At 40.9% G+C, this 19,908-nt stretch overlaps 2 protein-coding genes across 2 annotated transcripts; both read right to left on the reverse strand.

Annotated features, from left to right (window-relative positions):
* Positions 1-2,083: 2,083 nt before the first annotated feature.
* Positions 2,084-10,331, reverse strand: mettl1 (methyltransferase 1, tRNA methylguanosine). Its single transcript, XM_079266353.1, has 6 exons — positions 10,147-10,331; positions 9,658-9,785; positions 9,363-9,547; positions 5,279-5,392; positions 3,796-3,897; positions 2,084-3,189 (listed from the first exon to the last, which is right to left on the reverse strand). Exons 1-6 carry the CDS (start codon positions 10,224-10,226, stop codon positions 3,073-3,075), a joined length of 726 nt encoding a protein of 241 aa, XP_079122479.1. The 5' UTR covers positions 10,227-10,331; the 3' UTR covers positions 2,084-3,072.
* Positions 10,332-12,069: 1,738 nt separating this feature from the next.
* LOC306775187 (E3 ubiquitin-protein ligase MARCHF9-like) lies at positions 12,070-17,842 on the reverse strand (the record flags this gene model as incomplete). Its single annotated transcript, XM_079265482.1, has 4 exons — positions 12,070-12,368; positions 13,275-13,467; positions 14,361-14,516; positions 17,498-17,842. The coding sequence occupies 4 exons, from the start codon at positions 17,840-17,842 to the stop codon at positions 12,070-12,072; spliced, it is 993 nt and encodes a 330-aa protein (XP_079121608.1).
* Positions 17,843-19,908: the final 2,066 nt, after the last annotated feature.

Here is a 19,908-nt window from a genome sequence, read left to right on the forward strand (position 1 = left end):
TATTTCAACAGGATTTGCTTCATTGAATGCAAACTGAAACTTGAGATATAAAACTGGCCTTTTTTTTCACAGGCATGCAGTTTGGGAAATATGACAATTGGGTTGAAGGCCCAAGAAAGATTAGGATGGAAACTTCGGTCAGTGGAAGTGTCTCATTAGTCGAGACCTGAGAATCCCAAGTGAGGAAGGATTTGTTTCTGCACGCTTGCAGGATGGCAGATTGCCTGTGATGTGCAGAATATCCCCACAGTTTGTTAATCCTCGGGGGAGAAACGAGTCAGGATTTTCCTGGAGAGTACAGCAGCTTAGTTGGGTTTAGGACGAGCTCGAGGCGGCGGGCAGACATCCAGCTGCAGATGTGAATTAGGCAGCAGAGACGCACACACGCCTCAACCCGAGTATGAGGATGGAAAAGAGTGGCAGAAAGTTGAGTGCCAGTGACTTGGCAAAAAGTAGGAAATGATGTGATTAAGAATGTAGAAAGATGATCAGGTCAGATACCTTCTTGATGATAAATGATGAGTTCAGTTAGACATTTAGGATGGAAACACATCTGGAGATCCTCTTGTTGGAGTCTGGTGGTTTACATTATCAAAGACTTTGAACAAGTCTGGGAGAGACAGTGAAGACTAAGAACTAGAAAATGCATTTCCTGCTGAAAATGCGTTGGAATGCTGAAAGCTGAAATTAATTGTGAAAAAATTGCTGAAAATGAAGAAATGGGAGACTATCTGTCTGAAAAATGTTGAAGCCCGAAAGCATTTAAACTGCACTGCTGAAAAACCTTCTCGTTGAAATGTCTAACTATGGTGTCTGTAGCTGAAAGTATGAGGAAGAAGAAGGCTTTTAAAGTTGAAGTATAACAGGATTTGAAGATGTTCTCCATAGAGATCCCATTCAAAAGAAAATTGCAAAAAGCTGAATTCAAAAAGTTTAAAGATTACAAATATGAAAAGTCAACGCACCCCTCTCCTGAAAGAGCTGAACATTTTGATATTTGAACAATTTCTGTAGCTTAAACAAATTTCAGAAGTAGTGATATTTGTAATAGTAGGAGTAGAAGTCGTAGTGTAAGTATCATTAGTATTTAGAAGTAGTAGCCGCGTATCAGTAGTAGTAGTAATAGCTGTAGTAGTGGTCATGGTATTTAATATAACAGGAGTAGTAGTAGTAGTAGTAGTAGTAGTTGATTGATTCTCCTGCAGTGCATTTAATTCAACTCACGTTTGATGACCTGATGGTACTAAAATGTTTAATGATGCAGCCCATCGGGATAATAAACAGAGCTGACTGGTTAACATGTTCACATCATAAAAGGTTCTGTGAATACTTTCTGTATTTGATAATGGTTTTGGGCTGAGGAATGACCGAACTATTGACTCAACCACACTGGGGCATTTATTTTCCTTGGATATGGGTCACAGGCAGCCGTGCAGTGTTAGGAAATAGGACAATCGGAAGAAATTGGAGACAGAATTTCTTTGAGTTGATGCGCATAAAAAGATTAGGTTAGAAACTCGGGTTTCTCATTGGTCCAGATCTGAGAAACCAAGTAAATAAGTACATTTTGTACTGTATACTTCAGTTTATTGAGAGATGGGTAAATCGAGTCTACCACGTATTCAGATAGTTTAATAATAATTTCTTTCTGAATACTGGAAGCAATCTATACATTCGTACCAGTGCAGCATCAGTTGAATAAAAATAACTGATTTGGTACACATTTACTGTCAAATATGGTCGACTAACGACAGAATGCCAACACCTCAGCAGAGGATACGTAGATTTAATATTACAGTAGAATATTAATAGTATGGTTTTGTATTTGTTGAGCAGTGCATCATTTGCGCTCTGTCATTATCTAAAGTTTTACCGTGTCTGGGGTCACATTACTGAGGCATGTGCTGTCCTGTTTTTAACCACCACCCCCTGCAGCAGCAGGAGGGCCTCAAACCTGCACTGCCACCCGTCCTGACAGACAAGAACCCCGGCCTGTAATAAAACAGCCAAAATCATAAAATGAGCACAGAAATCCAGTTTCTGTTCCAGACAGCTTTGATTTGGACTTCACAAAAATCCTCAGTCGACGAAGAGTTTGTTTTGGATGTCACGTGACATGTAGGAGCATCAGCCTCTGTGGTAAATGTGTGGTTTTAAATAAGTAAACTTGAATCACATTAGCGAGAACTTCTGTATCAAACATACCAGTATCAATTCAACAAGTTCTTTTAACAGCTTTGTCAAAACATATTCAATTGAAACAGGATTGTGTCACAGTTCTGTTCAATTTGAAACTGTGCTGCGTTCACTTCTCACAGAATGTGATGCAGCATTCGGGTTTATTTATAAACCCGACAATGACCCATCGCAAATAAGCAGGATGAAGATTGTTGGCAACCTTCTCAGTCTAATCCGTTACAGGTTCCGCTGCCAAAACTGCAAAACCAACAAAGTTTACGTCATCGTATGGAAATAATTTTTCATTTCAAATGTTTTTAAGCGGTAAAAATCTGAAGCCCTCTTCAAATCTAAGATGTTGACTAAAGAGCTGCTCTTTTTAGTCCCGTTTGTGATTAAGGCCCTAAAATAACTGATGTAAAACACAACATGTAGTTTTTCCATTTTCAATTCAACTGTTTACACTCAATGCACTGAACCAAAGACAACACTTGATTTCTTTCTGTTGTCCTAAAATAATTTAGTTTTACAGTAAATCCAAAACAGCACTTTGGAGTTTAACAAAAGAAACAGAAGTGAATCATTAAAAATCAATTATAAAAAGCGATACAAAACATTTCAGAAGTCTAGTCTGAATAGAGATGCTTTTATGATTTACTTCCCTTGTGCCGTCTTTTTGTGAGCTGAGAAATGAAATACATAAACTATGAGAAACAAACTCAAACTCTAACCCTCTGTTGGGTAATGATGTAAATGTTGGTCCATTAATATCACTGTTCATGTGCTGAGGAACAAGCCACAGCCTCCAGATCCACAGAGCAGCATCATCCTCCACGCACACTCGACTGCACCAGACCATCGTTTCAGTTCATTGCACGTCCAAACTCTCCGCTCTCAGTTTGGATCCTCAATCCTTCGGAAAACTGCGAGGAAATTCTTCCCTCCATTTCTCTGCACTTTCTTTCCTTCCTCTGTACAGGTACCCAAACGATTTACGATCACGTCACCAACCTGCGAAAACAATTACATTAAAAGGACGCAGCGTCAGATAAGCTCAACTTAACTTGTTTTTGTTAAACCCACCTTTCTCGCTCTTATTCTGTCATGAATGGAAACATGACACACTTATTAAAGGAATAGTCCAACATTTGGGGAAATAAACATTTGCTTTCTTGCCGAGAGCTAGACGAGAAGATTGCCCCTCGTGTCTGTACAGACAGTCGTCTCATCAATAAACACATTTAGAACTTTTACCTTAAAGGCAGCTGTACACGGTTTGCTTGTGTCAGCTTTAACAAAAGTAGTAACACAACAGAAGTAGCTCATTTATCTGCTGGGACTTCAAGGTTGATCATCTTAGAATAATGCGTGAACATTCCCAAGTCAGAAAAACTGGAGGATTTCTGTTCTTTTTTGCTAACATTGCCTAAATGAAGCATACGGCTAATCCGTGTGGCTTTGCTTCGTGTTTAGTATAAAGAGATGAGATTGATTCAACTAACAAAGTGAAAAAGTGTTTATCCCAAAATGTCGAACTACTCCTTCCAATAATGTGTCGGACCTCTTTTGCTTCAATAAGCAGATGACAAAGGGATGAAAAGGTCCAGATCAACGTACCAGTTCTTCATCGAGGACGCGTGTAAACAGTGGATGTTCAGTGAAGTGCTTCACCATCCAGACGTGCACTTCCTCCACATCTGTGATGGTGTACACCAAACCCTGACAAGTCCACGCAAACACAGGGAGGTTATTAACACAGTTCTGGGAAAAAGACGTTAAATATCCATTCATCGCTCACTAAATAAACCTACGGCATTTATCGAATAAACTGAATACACCTCTGATTTACTCCGTTTTATTTTTCCTATTAAACACGGCCCAAGATTTCAGAATGGGAGCGCAGTGGTTTCACCATCTCTGGAGAGCAACGGTCCATGCTAAAAATAGATGAAAATAACCTGCAGACAACACAGAGGCTAATCACCTATGACACTGTAGTTTACTTTGGTGGACAGATAACATGACTGGAATATGGGTTTCTTAGAAAATTCCGCAATGGCCCAGATTTCCACACAATTGAATTCATGGATTTCTGCACACTGCAATGACTCGTCTTTTACTGAAGTTGGGTTTCAGTTCCCATTAAGTCAATGAATTAAATCCGATTCTCCTTCCCTGTGTTTGGGTGTAGCTCCGATATTATTACCGAAACAATGGTATCGTAAAGCATTAAGCTGGTGATGCCACTTTTTTTTATTGCATAGAGCTCCACCGTTCAAAGAATTAATAACAACACATCAATGTGCCCTCACTGTTAGACAGACTGGCTGACATGTTCTTTCATTACGTTGTAAGTCGATCCCACAGACACCGTTCTGCACCCGCAAGTACTCCCTACTGCACCAACGTTGCATTAGACCGCAGCCGGAAACAGTCCCAAACAGCTGCCCCATTTAACGCTGTTTGAGTGACATTTACTCAAATGGAAATCATTTAACCATTAACTATGAAACTACACATTTGTGACCCGTTTTTAATCACTTCCTTCTTCACTGGGAATGAATGGGCTTGTGGCTGCATGCCAACCAACCACCAACAGTGTAGTGATGTTGGACGGTAGGACACAGAGTATTGTTGGCTTTAGTCTTTTCATGGCATTTGTTGACGATGGAGAAATGTTGGTATTTTGGTTAAACAGACAATTTAAAAGGCAAGTTTCAACTCAATTATGTAATTTCCTGCATTTACTTCTGTGAATCTTCAATTTAAAAAAAAGTATTCAGAGTCAAACATTGAACAACGACTTGGCTGGAACAACCGCAGCAACTAAAAAACGATGCATCAGTCTAAAAAGACGTAAAAAAGTTCCTGTCTCAAAGCTCGAGATACAATCTCTTGTTTTGAGCAACTAACTGTCTGAAACCCAAATGTATTCATTCAAAAATGTGGTATCCTCATATTTGAAAAGCCGGCGAATGTTGTTGTTAGAATTTGTGCTCAATAAACCACAAACAACTGTCAAAATGACTGCAGGTAAAAGTTCTGTTGATGGACTCATCGTTTCAGCACGAGCTGGAACAAGTCTTACACATGTACATACCCCGACTCTCAGCGTGTAGGCGTACTCTGCCAACAATGTGGGACTAATAATCCTCCACTTGTGCTTGGTCTTCTTAAAGTGAGGGTCAGGAAAGAGGAAGAACATCTTACTGAGCTGAAAGACACAAAAAGACAGTCAGAAACCAAAAAGCTTCATCATTTGATCCTTTTAGACATTTGTGTTAAATTGCTATAATCAGCGCATGCATTATTAGCCACGAGATTCTAATCAGTTCATCAGATTATAATCAATCTTTGATTCAAGAACGGGTCACAAAAAGTCTAAATGACTTCTGAACCGATGGCTGCAGAGTGATACGTCTCCTTCTGAGTCCAAGTGGATGATTGAGCCAGACGTAATGAAATTCCCTCAAGGTGTTCCCTGAGATATTGCATTCACGAGAACGGGACGGATGAGAGGTCACAGTGACCTTTGACCTCCTCAAATCGAATCAGTTCACCCTCGAGTCCAAGAGGACGTTTTTGTGCCATATGTTAATAAATTCCCTGGAGGCGTTTCTGAGATATTACATTCATGGGAAGGAGACGGACGGAGGTGCAACCCGAGAACACAACGCCTCCTGCTGGCGCAGAGGCATGAAAAACCGACGGCTCTTTTAAACTCTGGTCATTACTTGGTGTCTTTCACACACAAGATAAAAATAGAATGTTTCATTTTTATCTAAATAAATAAACGCGCCCTTCGTTAGGCTTTGCGGTTGCTTTTTTAAGCGCTGCTGACTGCAACACTGGAATTTCCCTTCTTGAGTTTTGTTCTCCCCCATAAAGTTCCCCATGTCTCGGTCTCTGACGAGTGCACAAGTGAAGGCTGCATTGATATCAGTCTGGCAGCTACATTAAAAACTATTCCAGTAACTGTTCGTTCGTTTAAAATAAATAATGTCAGGTACACACAGAAATATGTGGGGATAATCACCACTGCTGAAGCCTCGGGGCTGCTTTGGTGATGATGGAAGAATCATTTTTGGCTACAAAACAGACGAAGGAGAGCGGGAAAAAAAAATACTTCATGTCTTTAGAATATGTGAATATATGAGTCAACACTTGAAACGCATCGGGCATGCCAGAAGGATTGGGACTAGATTCTGAGCACTAGTCTAAGACCTAGACTCGAGGTGGTCGGCTTTTATTTCTACGACAGTTTTGTTTCTAAACACGAGCGAGGAAGACGCTAATACTAAAGCAAGCTGCAGCTAGAAACATGTTCGTCCCTGCTGAAGTAATGCGAGTCAAGAGATGCGGCTTATGAAGGAGCTGAAGGGAGTGTCACTGTCTGCAAAATAAAGCACGTTGATGCAAAGCCAAGACAAACTTCTCTTTCAAAACCAGGCCATTTCTCTGAAACATTTCCAATGTCAGTTCGGCAAAAAGGCCTTAACTCAGGCTGTAGAAATAAGTGTCTTCATCTTAAATTACCTGACATAGCATATCAAAATAACAATAAATGTAATCAATGTATGTGTTACTCAATAAAACATCAATTAGCAATTACTCTCCTATGTTAATTTCTCAGTTTATACTCACTCGGGGCATTTGAGTTGAAGTTTTTTTTTACCGAGGGTACCTAAACAGACCCTGGTACGCTAAGCCCACACTGCGTAATCTAATGCGACTTTCAACAAGTCATAGATTACCAGCTAATTGGCACCTCCAGTTGTATCTCGCCGTGCAGATATAGTTTGTTGAAATGAGCCGGTATACATATATAATGTAATTTCATTCACATGCTCAATCTGGCAACGGGACAAGATGTCGGTGTCAGAAGCTTTCTTGGTTTCCGTTTGTCGTCCGAGTTGAACCGACTAATCACGTTCGGGGTCGACTTTGGTTGAACGCAGGTGAACAGTCCGTGTGCAACTCGTCAAATACTACCGACGGTTGGTCAGTGCCCCTCGGCGTCTGATACCGATGCATCCGGCTTTCAATTAACTCTCATGTAAACCCGCCCTCGTCATTATTAGGACTTAGACTGTCTCCGCATGGCGGGTGGGTCAAACCAACGTCGGACTCCCGTCCAGGAGACGGATGTTCTAGTGCAGTAGACCAGCGGTTCCCAAACTTTTTAGGCCGCGCACCCCCTTCTACATCCCGACTGGGTTCGCGCACCCCCCCCCCCCCCCTTAATAAAAAAAAAAAAAAAAAGAAGCAACAGAGCCTTTTAAGCCTTCATAGCCGCATAAGAATCGGACCAATGAGAGAACAGTTTGCTCGCGCGCGGCATTTGTTTACAAGATTTAGTCCGCTGTTAAATGTTGCAGTGTGAACACAAACCGAACAAAGGGGAAACTGCAACATTGTATCATATTAATCCCTGAATCGGAACAAAGCAAACGAACTGAAGGTGTGAAAACGCCCTGAAACACTGCAACAAAGTTTCAATATCTTTCAGTTACACAAGGCGTCACTTTTAAAGAGCAATACGGATGCGAGGACACACGCACAGGCTCAGAGGCAGATTATCACATTTCATTTACAATTAATGAGCGACTAATGTAGCCAGGATGTCTTCGGACAAAGCATCGATGCGGTGCGACACAGTGTTGTTGGACACCGGGATCATGTCCAACTTTTTTGCTTCTTTCTCCCCAATCATACATTCCACCATCTCTCTGGCAGCTGGCAAGCTCACGTCTTCGGCGATTGTGTGCGGTAGCCCCTTTCTCGCTATTCTGTAACTGACCAGATATGAAGCCCGTAGTGCGTCATTTATAGACCCAACACATGAATGAGACTCCAGTTGTTTTTGGCTGTTTTGTAACTCCTCCAATTTCGATATAAACAATGTAAGGGGCTTTTGACTTGCACTGGCATGCTTGGTGTTCAGGTGGTGACGTAAATAAGAGCTTCAGACTGTTAGCCAGAACCTCACTGCACACCACGCACTGTGGCTTTGGGCAATCTGCGTTGGCAATCCAAGTGAAGCCCAGACACAGATACTTTTCATCATATTTCCTCTTTTTTTCCCAGTCTGATGCTCACTCTCGTTTCCTCTTTTTCACCTCGACTCCGCGATGGGCCGATGTGCTCCCGATTTGTCTGTGCTGCACCTCTCCGTTCCCCTCGCCTCCGATTCCTCTCTCTCTCTCTGTCCCTCTCCTCTTTTACGACTGATAGCTTCAGATGTCCCACCTGACAGTTTTTAAATTAAAATTACATTTTTTTTAAATATTTAATATTATTACACCATCAGACCGCCATTACACTTTTCCTCTCGCGCACCCCCTAGAGGCAGCTCGCGCACCCCACTTTGGGAATCCCTGCAGTAGACTGACATTTTGTCACATCACTCGTTAGTAACGTGAGTCGCTAGTCACGTGACTAGTTGCACGCATTTCACAAGACTGACAAAGTTAAAACTTCCTGTTTCAAGATGTCACACATTTCATTCATCCCCAGAGCTCAGCCCGTGGTATTTGTTATTGGTAACAAAGAGATGGAGTGCAGATGGGTGCGAGTAGTGTTATAATAGCTGCTGGTAAGAGCCTATATCACTGTGATGTCATAACGTGCCTTTGAGCAGGTAAAACATACTTTAAGTTCTTGCTTATAGACTGGTGGCTTGGATCATAAACTCAGTTCGTAGTGTAGTTCGTTAGGTTTGATTCAATCACAGACAATCATGGTGTGAACTAGTTGCACTATATTTTAGCGCTAATAGCAGTATTTTAGGAAAGTTTGGTGTTTAATGTGATAATACCGTACAGACACTTATGACGCAGGTGTTCTAAATGAATGAACCTCTGTTGAACTGCAGGTAAAGACAGCAACTGTGAGGCTAAGCTAAAAAGCTGCAGGAGCAAGATGCTGCTGGTAATTTAGGTTTCTTGAGTTCATTGAGGAGATTCGAGGGGACCGGAGACTTTAAACGGTTGTGGGTCAAGACTGTTTTGAGTTGGCGAGCAGGACAAAGAAATGAGGGAAGCGGTTCAATGCAGAAATGTCAAGACTACAAACAAATGTATTTTTTCTGAAAATGTCAAATGTGTATGTTTTTCTTCCAATACAAAAAATTCTGTTAGGATCAGGAGGAGTTTTTGACTTTTATCACACATGTGCAGGCCTACCTGTCCTTTGGAGAAGAAGTTGGGGAGATACTTCATCGCATTGCTGCGAAGGCAGGCGATGTTCTGGTAGCATCCTGGCTCCGAGGCACGCAGGGATCGGATACGATCCTGAACATAATCGGACACTTTCACTCGGATCTCCATGCCCAGCATGAGCTTGTCTGGGAAAAGTGGGGATAACTCCACTGGGTGAAGGTGAAGACACACAGGGACACGAGAGAAGGGGACATGAGGTCAACACAGAGCAAAACTGTGATCTGTGAAAACTGTGGGGTCAAAACAGCGACATAACTACCTAAAAGCCCCCCATATCCACATCCAATGTCTGCAAACTCAACTCGAGGGGTCTCTTTGTCAGATGGGTTGCCAGTGAAGAAGTCTGCATACAGCTCGGACCAGTTCATCTCCTCGGGACACACAGGACTGAGGAGGCAAGAGGGGGTTCAATTGAACTATTGTGTAAAGTAGAAACATCAAAACAGCTGACAGGGAAGACTGTGGATCATCACAGTAACAGAGATAGTGGTTTTGAAAAGAGATTAGTTGTTAAATATAGCTTTTTATTATTGTTTGGACCTACTGTACATTATACTGTGTCGGAGACAGTCGTCTCAGATATATAACGTTATCTCAAATCATATGCAACTAAAAACTAACTTTTTGCGACAAACACACAGTAGGAACTGATAATAAGAAGGTTGTGACAGGTCACGTTACACAAAAGAAAGTTGCATGAGCGCTGTGTGGTGCAGCTATGAAACTCGGACACATGCTCCTCACTCACTAGTCAAACGTGTGGTAAGCCATCGGGTTTGAATGGGCTCGCTGTCGGTAGTAACGTTTCTGCGGCATTGACGAAGTCATTTTGGATCAAATCAGAGACGTTACTCGCGACAATAGTCACTCTGTCACCTAATTATTAAATAAACGAAGTCGATTCCCCAGTAAGTCACGTTCGTTTCTGGTTAGTTGACCACACCGGTTAAGAGTCGCAGCGATGTCGCGTCATCACTGTGCGTCTTTTCAGGGTTGCCAGGTTTGTGGTATTTTTTTTACATCCTCGATGAGAAGTCACTTAAAAGTAAAGGAAAAATAAAAGTAGTGTACTTACTAGTTATGTATGTTTTTTTGTGCTGTTCCTTACTGTTGTGTCATCTATTTTGTTTATATTATAATTGCTTCTATTGTTTCTGTTTTTAGCATGTAAAGCATATTTGAGTACCTTTTAAAGCGCTATACAAATCAAATGTATTATTTTTATAATTAATAATACATATTTCTGTCCGTATTTTATTATTTATTGGCATGTCTATGAGTGACATCTCATCACAGGCCAGTTCAATAGTAATTGTCCATTCTCAGATTGTTTAATTTGAGTGTGAAGACAGTGGAGCTGCTGTAATCACATACATCTGCTCTTTGGATCCTTCAGGTGTACTGTTTATTTAATCTTGTAAAGGGTGGAATATGGTCTCAAAAAATAAATAAAATGCCTTTATTCTACATGGCAAAATCTACTTAAAATGACCATTGTGTTGCGACAAAGTTTAATTTCACAAGGCTACTTTAAGCTGAAAGTCCACATTATTATTTTAAACAGATGCAGGTGTATTTTATTATGTCGTATCTACTGACTATCGCTATTAGTTATTATTGTTGTTGATGTGATATAATTGTACTGGGGAGAAAATGTTTCCAATAGAAACAGTAGCCCACCCACACTCAAACATCACGAATATAGTTCAGGGAATACAACGAATATAAGTGAAGGATTCTTAAAACTTCCTGAAGTGGCTCGTATAGGTTTTTCTCACTTTTATAATCTTCACTGTGGTGACACATTATAGTCCCCTGCTGCTGGAAGGCTTCACCAGAGACTTGTTTTTCGGTGCAAAAAGGTGCACAGAAGACTGTAAACTGAACTCGCCCTTTGTCTTTCTCTGTCCTTGGGAATGTGAATGGATTTTCACTCAAGCCTCTCCCAGATTTTTTAAGACAATTATAATATGATGTATACATTTGCTTTCAAGCTAAATTTGCTAAGATCCATCTTGTTGCCTAAAAATTAGATAAAACACAACACGCAGTTCCATTTTGAGATCAACAAAGTCTTTATTACAAAACACTAATTGTACTTTAAGGGTATGATAGTTTAAGCAATTGTGCCTTGTTTTATTGGGCTTTTCAATATCTGATCCATTGACCATCAGGAATATGTTGAATTATGGGGGCTGGGGCCAATGTTATGGTCACATGAGTAGGAGCACAATCATTTTCACTATCAAACTCTCTCTTATAGAGTAAAATCCAAATCAAACTTAATGACAATCATTTTCTTTTTCCTTTCGAAAGCAAAACATTAAAAAAACATTTCAATTACATGTTAACATGGGTTATGGTGGTAAAAAAGAAGAAGCTTAATAGCTCTAAGAAGCTTTTTCTTTTTCTAAATGTCAGCATTTTTTCTTATTTGTCTTGTTTTCAGTCTTTGTCTTTAGAGTCTCCGATAAAACTGCAATGTTCTCCCTTTGCCCAAATATCTCTTGTTGTCCACTTTGAGCTCAGGGAGATCCTGCGAGCGAAATGTGAGACTAGAAGTTGACGGCAGTGCTTATGTGGCAGATTGGGATTTTTCTTTTCATTAAATCCCAATCAGCACTTTGATCTCCTCGTCAGACATCAGAGCACTTGTCTGAATGACCCAGCCTCATACAGTGGTCACCCTCATGACCACCTCATGGTTGGCTCTGCGCAGACTGTTTGGTCTTAACTGGCTGAGGATGTGCAAAATGGTATAGCCACAGCGGTGGTTGAGAATAGTCCTGACGTGTCGACTCGCTCTCTGTCCGCTGTCTGAGTTCCTGTCAACACGACCTTTACTGCTGGAACTGATGGGGTCACCTAAGTCCTTAGCTTTCTCATAGTTCAGCACTTTCCACTGCTGGTTCACCGCCTGCCAGCGCTTAAAGATCCGTAAAACAGACGATCCTTCATGGATTATAAGGCCTGGGCATTAAGGACAAAGGGTGGGAAGCAAGATTACATATAGGCAAACAGTTGTTTGTTCGATGAGAATCAGGAAGTAGTAAAAGGTACAGATTGAATAAGAACTATATGTTCTCAAAAATAAAAAGATGAATATACTAGACTTGTTTGTGGGTATTTTGTTATTTCTTGTTGTTTGTGCACAAATAACACATAGATTGTTGTTTATGTAAACTATCTCCATTGTGCTTTGCAGTCAGCCACTGAGTTATAAATACAAAGTAAGAGATAATGATAACAGCATGAAACTGTGTACAGACATTCATGGTCACCAGAGGATGTATCCTACTCACGTCATGATCACCTGACTTTTCTTAGCACCGCCAGCACGTTGACATTTTGGGCTCTTTGGAAAAATGTTTTAAAAACTGTTAAATAAATTGCCCTGAAATTTGGTCAAGAGATCCATAATGCCCAGGATGACTGTGCTGACCTCCTGACTTTTCCTCTGGTGCTGCCATGAGGTTCACATTTGGGGTTTTGAATGAAAATGTCAACTGCTGGATGGGTTGCCGTGAAATTTGGTTCCCCCTCTAAATTGTTCTTTGGTGATCCACAGAGCCGCTAGCATGACAGTCTTGTTAATAAGACTTGTTAATTAAAAGCTGAATTATACTTGTAATTTGGCACTAATTATAGCCTTGAAATAGCTGCTTCATTTTAACCCAAGTAAATATGAATGTATTGTTCATTTATTGGAAATGTTTAATTGTGTGCTTGCCTGTAGACAATTTGCCCATTGTTTCCAGCTAAACTCAGCTGACCTGTTAATACTAGATAGCAACTAATTGGAATGATGTATACCATGAGCTGTCTCCATATTCCTTATGAACAGTACCAGATTACATAGTTCTGTGTGTGTCTTACCTATACAAACTATGTCCATGAAGCCATACATGCCGTAGCATATCTGGAAGAGAAGGTCCTGCCGCTGCCATTTGGCTGAAGGGCTGAGAGAGGACCACACCAACCAGGAGATACTGGCGATGAGGAACAAAGAGCCCAAGATGATGGCTGCAATCTGCACCCTCTCAATGGCAGTCAGAGAGATGGCCTGCCACTAGAACAAAAACAAAAATGGACTGAAACTTTGAACTGTAGATGTCAATTTCAAAATCCTTCTCTACTATGCGAGAAACTGTAATAGTGCAGGGTTTGTCTCAGAGTGTAAACCTCGACGCCTTTATATTGATGTAACCATCAGTCACCAACGTGCTATGAAATAACAGGTTCACTGAGCCTCTGCTGCCAGGCTTTAACACAGATAGTGAAACCCTTTATTTAAGTACATTAGAGAATTGCTGAATGAATTAAACAATTTCACTAATACCATCACACCAGTTCTCCAGGAATATTACAGTGTCCATTTATAGATGCAGGGATTGTAGCAAGACAAGCGTCTGAGGGAACAAGTATTTCATCTGATAGTTTCTCTGTTCCAGCATTCAGAAGCTGACAACATTTGGTGAGTCTGTCTGTTCGTCTACTGTCTGTGTGCCACACACTTTGGAAATGTGCAGTGTCTCATTCATTTGTTCTTGGCATCCTCGTCACTTTCTTCTTCTCCATTTGTCAGTAAAACAAACAAACAGTAGAAATAGCTCTGTGAAAATTGACATACTTGCTACTTATCTGCCAACAGCGACATGCTTCCTGTTAGGAATCAGTGCACATTGACAGGACAAAATCAGTCCAAAATGCCTTTGTGGAATGGGTGATATCAGCACTGCATTGCCTACTGCATGCCATTCACCTTCTGATCAAGGACCTGCCAATCACTCACTCAAATCTGGCACCGTAAAGTTTGCAGATGGCTTTCTGCCATGTAGCTTGGCAGTCTAATGTCAAGGACTTTATTGATATTGTTCCTTGAAATGTTTCTACCCCAGTAAGAAGAATATTTCCACATTAAAGATGAACACAGAGCGAGAGAGAGAGACAGAGCGGCTGTACCTGAAGTGGGTTTTTGGTGCTGATGGCCAGGACCTGGTACTTGAAGTAGCAGATCTCACAGCTCCAGGAGCCTCTCTCACTGATCCAGCGGATAAGGCAGGACTGGTGAGTACAACGCACAGAGCCAGCACAGCGACAAGGGCCCAACAGCTCTCCCTGCAGGACAAAACAAGCAGCTGCATTCAGCAGGATCTTCAAGCTATTATTAAATCTGCCTGTTACAAGATTTGATTTGGCAAAGATGACAGTAAAAATAAAGATGAAGATCTTTTTCACAACCTGCCTCCTCAGCCCTGACAATGTGTCATATTTTATCGACTGAAGGCACAGTTTTGATGTATTCAGTTTTGTTGCTGTTATGCAGCTGGCAAAGGGATTAAAAAGATAACAGCTTGGAGCAAGCGCCAACAAATATGATCAATATGAAACTACACATGCACAACTTAAGATATTAGAAAGAATGGGGCTGCTTTGATGGAGCATGACATCATTGCATTGTAGCTTGTATTTTCTTAGTTTTGTTATGTTTTGTTACACATTTTGGGTTACGGTTGACATTAGTATATTTGTCTTATGATGTTTTGGTGTATCTGTCAGAGAGAGAAAGGGTTTCAAAGTGACATTAAACATCAAGTAATAATAACAAACTACAAATCATTATTACCATTTAATATAATTATTACCTATCTGCAGCTTTCTTTTAACTTATCACTTTAAGAGTATTTGTCATTAAAGCTTTGATGTCTGCATAGTAACTCCCATGATTCCTGACACTCTTGTGCATCTCACGGTTTTGTATATTTGACCAGGTTTCTATTGAGTTCCTGCTTCTCCCAAGGTTTGGTAAATATAAATGTTGGTGTTTACAGGTCTTCAGTGACTCTGGTTTTGTTACAGTTAAAGTGCGACAAAGCTATCCCATCTCCCTTCTAAAATCGAAAGGTCGGGGAACGTTTTTTCCTGTTTTATTGTCTCTGGGTCAGTAAGATCAAAGCTCCCACAGCTCCCTTGTTACTACATCTAAGGTTCACTTTCGTTGCCAATTAACTGCTATTTTCATGTTTTTTTCTGTTCATTGGGTCTTCAGAACAATTGTTACTGCTTGGTGCAGTAATATAGAACATATGAATAAAATAACTGATGACTCTTTCAATTTCTCTGCCATTCATATATACGTATGCATTATTCTGTGCCTGCAGGTAACCACCCAGTTATTACCCAGTTTATTGTCTCCATCAGCAGTGTCTAGGATCCTGTATCTCCAACTCTCCAACGTCTCTCTAACAGTTGCATGAATTTCTCAGCTTGCCTTTCTCTCCATTCACAACAACAGTTGGGATGAGATTTTTGGAGCAGTGATCAACTCCATGACAATTGGACATACAGAAATAAATGGAGTAAATTCCTGAGAAAAGCTTTCAACAGTTGATCTCCCATTTAATTATGACTGCAGGGAATAAAAGCAACGGTGCCTCATTGTTACGAAAATGTTTTAAGACGTGGTTGATGTGTTCAGAGGATATCAGAAATTCAAAACATGAATCAAAATGTAGTAAAGAGAGAGTCTTCAGTATTCTGGCTTTGATGCATTTCACTATGTTCGGCTTAACGCATTCATGGATACAGTTTGCTTCTCTCGTGTCACTTTCGAGTATCCTCGAAAGAAATCACAAGACATCTGGTGCAGGTTTTTGCTGTGAGTGTGAGACAACACTCTTGCACATCTCATTTTATTTTCTGTCTGTCCAGGTAATGTGCTAGGTCTGTAATTAGTTGGATATCTGGAGGGGAAACAAAAACTTTCTGAGACCTCGAGCAAAGACTGTCTCTGAGGCTGATTCCATCCTTTATTGCTCAGATGCCACGTCTCAGACAAGAATGACATAAGCTTTTTAAAAACATTTTAACTTTCTGTGCATCCATCCCCTCAGCTCTCCTTCATGTGAGAGGAAGACACTGTACTTCATGTGACCTTTCCGTAGCCTAAAGGAATGATCAAAGGTTTGACAACTGTATTAATGGTTCCTACTGAACAGTCCTGCCGCAAATTATTGAAACTTCTACTGCCTCTCAAACTGCCTCTCAAATCCCTTGGAGTAATAATCAGTATAAATGTCCTTTATGTCGAGGAATCATTCTCCGAAATCTTTCTTCATTGCTTTTGTAAAATGGTCTAATTTTGAGCATCAGATGCTGAATATATTACTGATCAGATCACGATTGATGGATTAATTCCTTATAGTCTTAATCATTCTGGATCTTATAAGTAGCAACCTTAATACACACTTCGGTCTTTGAAACAGTTGGGTTTTTAAGTGTAAAATTAGTTTTTAAAATTGAATTTGTTCACACAAGTATCAGTTTACTTGTTATGAGGACCACTCCTCAGCATGTGAAAAGAGTTAAGATAATAATGTCTTCTGTGGCTCTTCAGATCTGAGAAAAATAACCCTGATGACGTCATATGTCATCTGGGTCAGTTTGAGCTAGGAGATTATACATTTATAACAAACTGACATGGACAAAGATATTGAAATTTACAAAGTAGGGAGAGTTTCACAAAAAATATACAATTGAGTTGCATTATGGTGAATGTTGGATCTTTTTCTGAGCTTGACTCAGGGAGCCAAAGTCAGGATGTCTCAGCCTCTAGTTTTTGACTTGAGGCTGAAAACTGGTTCAAAACTTTAAAAGGTTTACGTGACAAGCTGTTATTTCTAGATAGGCCTATATTGTACAAATATACAAATATTTTTGCAAACATATTCTTAAATGAGTCAACTTTCTAACAACAATTTGGTTTGTTTTCCTAAAACAACAAAGTTTAATTTTCACTTTCGTGTATCTAGTATTCATTTTCATGGTCGATTTTTGAGCTCAAACAACAGTAGAGTAGTGAACATGGCCTCTCGTGACCTGCTTTTGAACAGACTTTCTCAGATGAGCACCACGTGGTTTGAGGTCCCCTGAACCAGCAAGGACCTGCATTGCTGTCGTGCAGGTTCCTACAGGTTACTGGAGCCACTAGGCAATTATTGATGTTTGCTCATGGGCACCAGGTCATATACTGGATAGCTGACCCCCTTGTTAAAGCGCAGGCACCCGCAGTACTACCTTTATTATTTAACTAACTATACCGTCTCCGGGCCTTGGAAGCAGATCCGGCATTGCGGTGATCGCGTCCCGCTCTCTGAGAGACTCGGGAGGGAAGCGGCGTCCAGGCCTCCTCCCTCGGGTTTGTCTTCTTCTGTATCCTCCAAATCCAGGCTGCGTGGCCGGGAGTCAGAGCCATAATATTCCTCCTCATCGTCCCGACGAGAGCAGTTCAACGGCGGCCAACCACAGCCTCCTATAGCGAGCCCTCGCATCCTGGTCTGCGTGTCCGGGTCTGTTCCCGTGCCAGTCCTCCTGCTTGATCCAGAGCGCATCAGTAACAACACTTTGAGTTCATTGAAAAACGTCCGGATGCGACACTTAAACATTCTTCAGCAGCTTTACTACACAGGCACAACTGCTCTGTGAGACAAAACAGCCCTCAGCTTGACTGTGGCAGGTCCATTATAAATTAAAATCATCATTACTATTATTATTGTTTGGTCTGTTATTATGAATGCTATGGCATCCAAACCATTTGATTCCAAGTAGGCAACTTACATCCTATTAAATAAAATACAGATCTCGGTCAAGGAAGCACGATGGGCTATTCTCCCATCCCATTAGCCCACAGCACTTTGCATATCCTGTTGTTATAGCATGTGGACCGCAATCCAGCCAATAGGGGAGCATTATTTATCATGGATGGAGCCAATGGAGGCTGAAAGCACGAACTGTGAGGCACCAACATAAAAGTCAGAAGAGTCCAGCATCTTTCTCCCATGCCCACATTTTCAACCCGGTTAAGAAGCACTGCATTGTTCCACTTGGTGTTTCTAAATCAGCAGAGGACAAATGTTGGAGTCTATTTGTCTTCAGGTGGAAAAGCAGCGAGGGTGTCTGAGGGGGTTGATATTAAATCCTATTAACAACTAAGTCAAAGCCGATTTATATTTGAGTTTCTCTATTTACCTACAGGGGAGATGATATCAAGACAGCAAAGCGTGCATCCTTTGTTGTCTCGCAGTGGCATTCATCAAGTCACCAGTTTTTCCTCTTGTCTCTTCTTATTCGCTCGAGCCTTTTTTCGACAGATCGAGTGGTTTCGTCCCACACCTTCCGAGAACCGCGTTACAAAGTTACAATTCAGCAGCGCTGTGTGTTAGAGATCGATCCGAAAAAAATAAAATCTGAGGAACAATTCGAATTGATTTCACGACAAGTTGCACTCACAGTTCTCTGTTTTTCCCAACCATCTCTGCGCCAAAAATCCGGAGGAAAGAGGTGTCAGATATCGATTCCTGCGAGCACAAAATGAGCCGACAGCAGGCTGCAAGCGTCCCTTCCGGGTTGTTAAAACAACCGCACATCATCCTTAAATCTTCACCAAATTAAACCAAGGCCTCCGTGAATCAGTGGGACAATAAACTGCCACATTGCAGGCTGCGGCGACGTGTCCACGACCTCCAGGGTGTTGATTGTCAGTTGTTTATTTTAGGTACGTCGGCTCAAACGTAAACTTCTTTATCGGTTTAGTTACAGAAAGCAGTTTCCCTTTAAAAAACACCTCCCCTCCTGCGGCTGAGAAGATGAGCTCCATCCGCAGTAGGCAGCGCACTGACAGAGGCTGCTGTCCGAGGTGCTGATGTTCGCGTGACGTGGAGGCCACGTGCTGATATCCATCAGCTGATGGAGGAAGGAAAAACAACTATTGTACGCGCGCGTGCGTGTGTGTCACTATCTAAGCAAAGAGAAGCTTTGTATTTGTTTGTTGAATTCAGCCTATTTTAAATGAAGAGGCTATAATTATTATAAGCATTATGGAATAGTATCTCCAGATCATCATCAGCTTTTTCTAAATAAATCTGTGTTGAATATCAGAAAATGTGTTGAAGAGTCACGTTGTTTATAAATAGGCTTTGATTTTAACCTGTTCCTGTTTTCCTTATACAGTCAGGGGTGGGGGGGCAGACATGTGCCGGTAAAGAGATGAATTAGCTAACATTTGGATAGTAGCACACATTTACTTTAAACTTAAACATTATTTCCGATTTAGCGTCCCCATATTTTACTCAAGCGCTTGATGACTTTGAGGCATTTTCTGAATCACAAGAGGTTTTGTGGTCGTTCTAAGTGATCAATCGTTTGTTAGATGATTGGAGCAATACCCGTTATGAACAGTTTGAGTGAAAGTTTGGCGTTTAATTGGACAATGTTCTCCATCAATCCAAAAGTGATCAGTGAATATCAATCTGATAGCTTAACTTGAATGAATCTGAATAAATATACATCACAGTTTTCAGTAATATGTACGTATGTTGAAAGAAAAACAGAGCAAACAGATTCAAATGTGAAAACAACACTATAAGGGAGACGATAAATGAAAGAAGACAAATTCAAGTCAATGGAGATAGATGGTTGAATGGTATTCAGTGTCTCATACAGAAACAGACAC

The sequence above is a fragment of the Melanostigma gelatinosum genome (genome assembly GCF_949748355.1).
Source record: "Melanostigma gelatinosum genome assembly, chromosome: 3".
In the NCBI taxonomy this organism is placed as follows: domain Eukaryota; kingdom Metazoa; phylum Chordata; class Actinopteri; order Perciformes; family Zoarcidae; genus Melanostigma; species Melanostigma gelatinosum.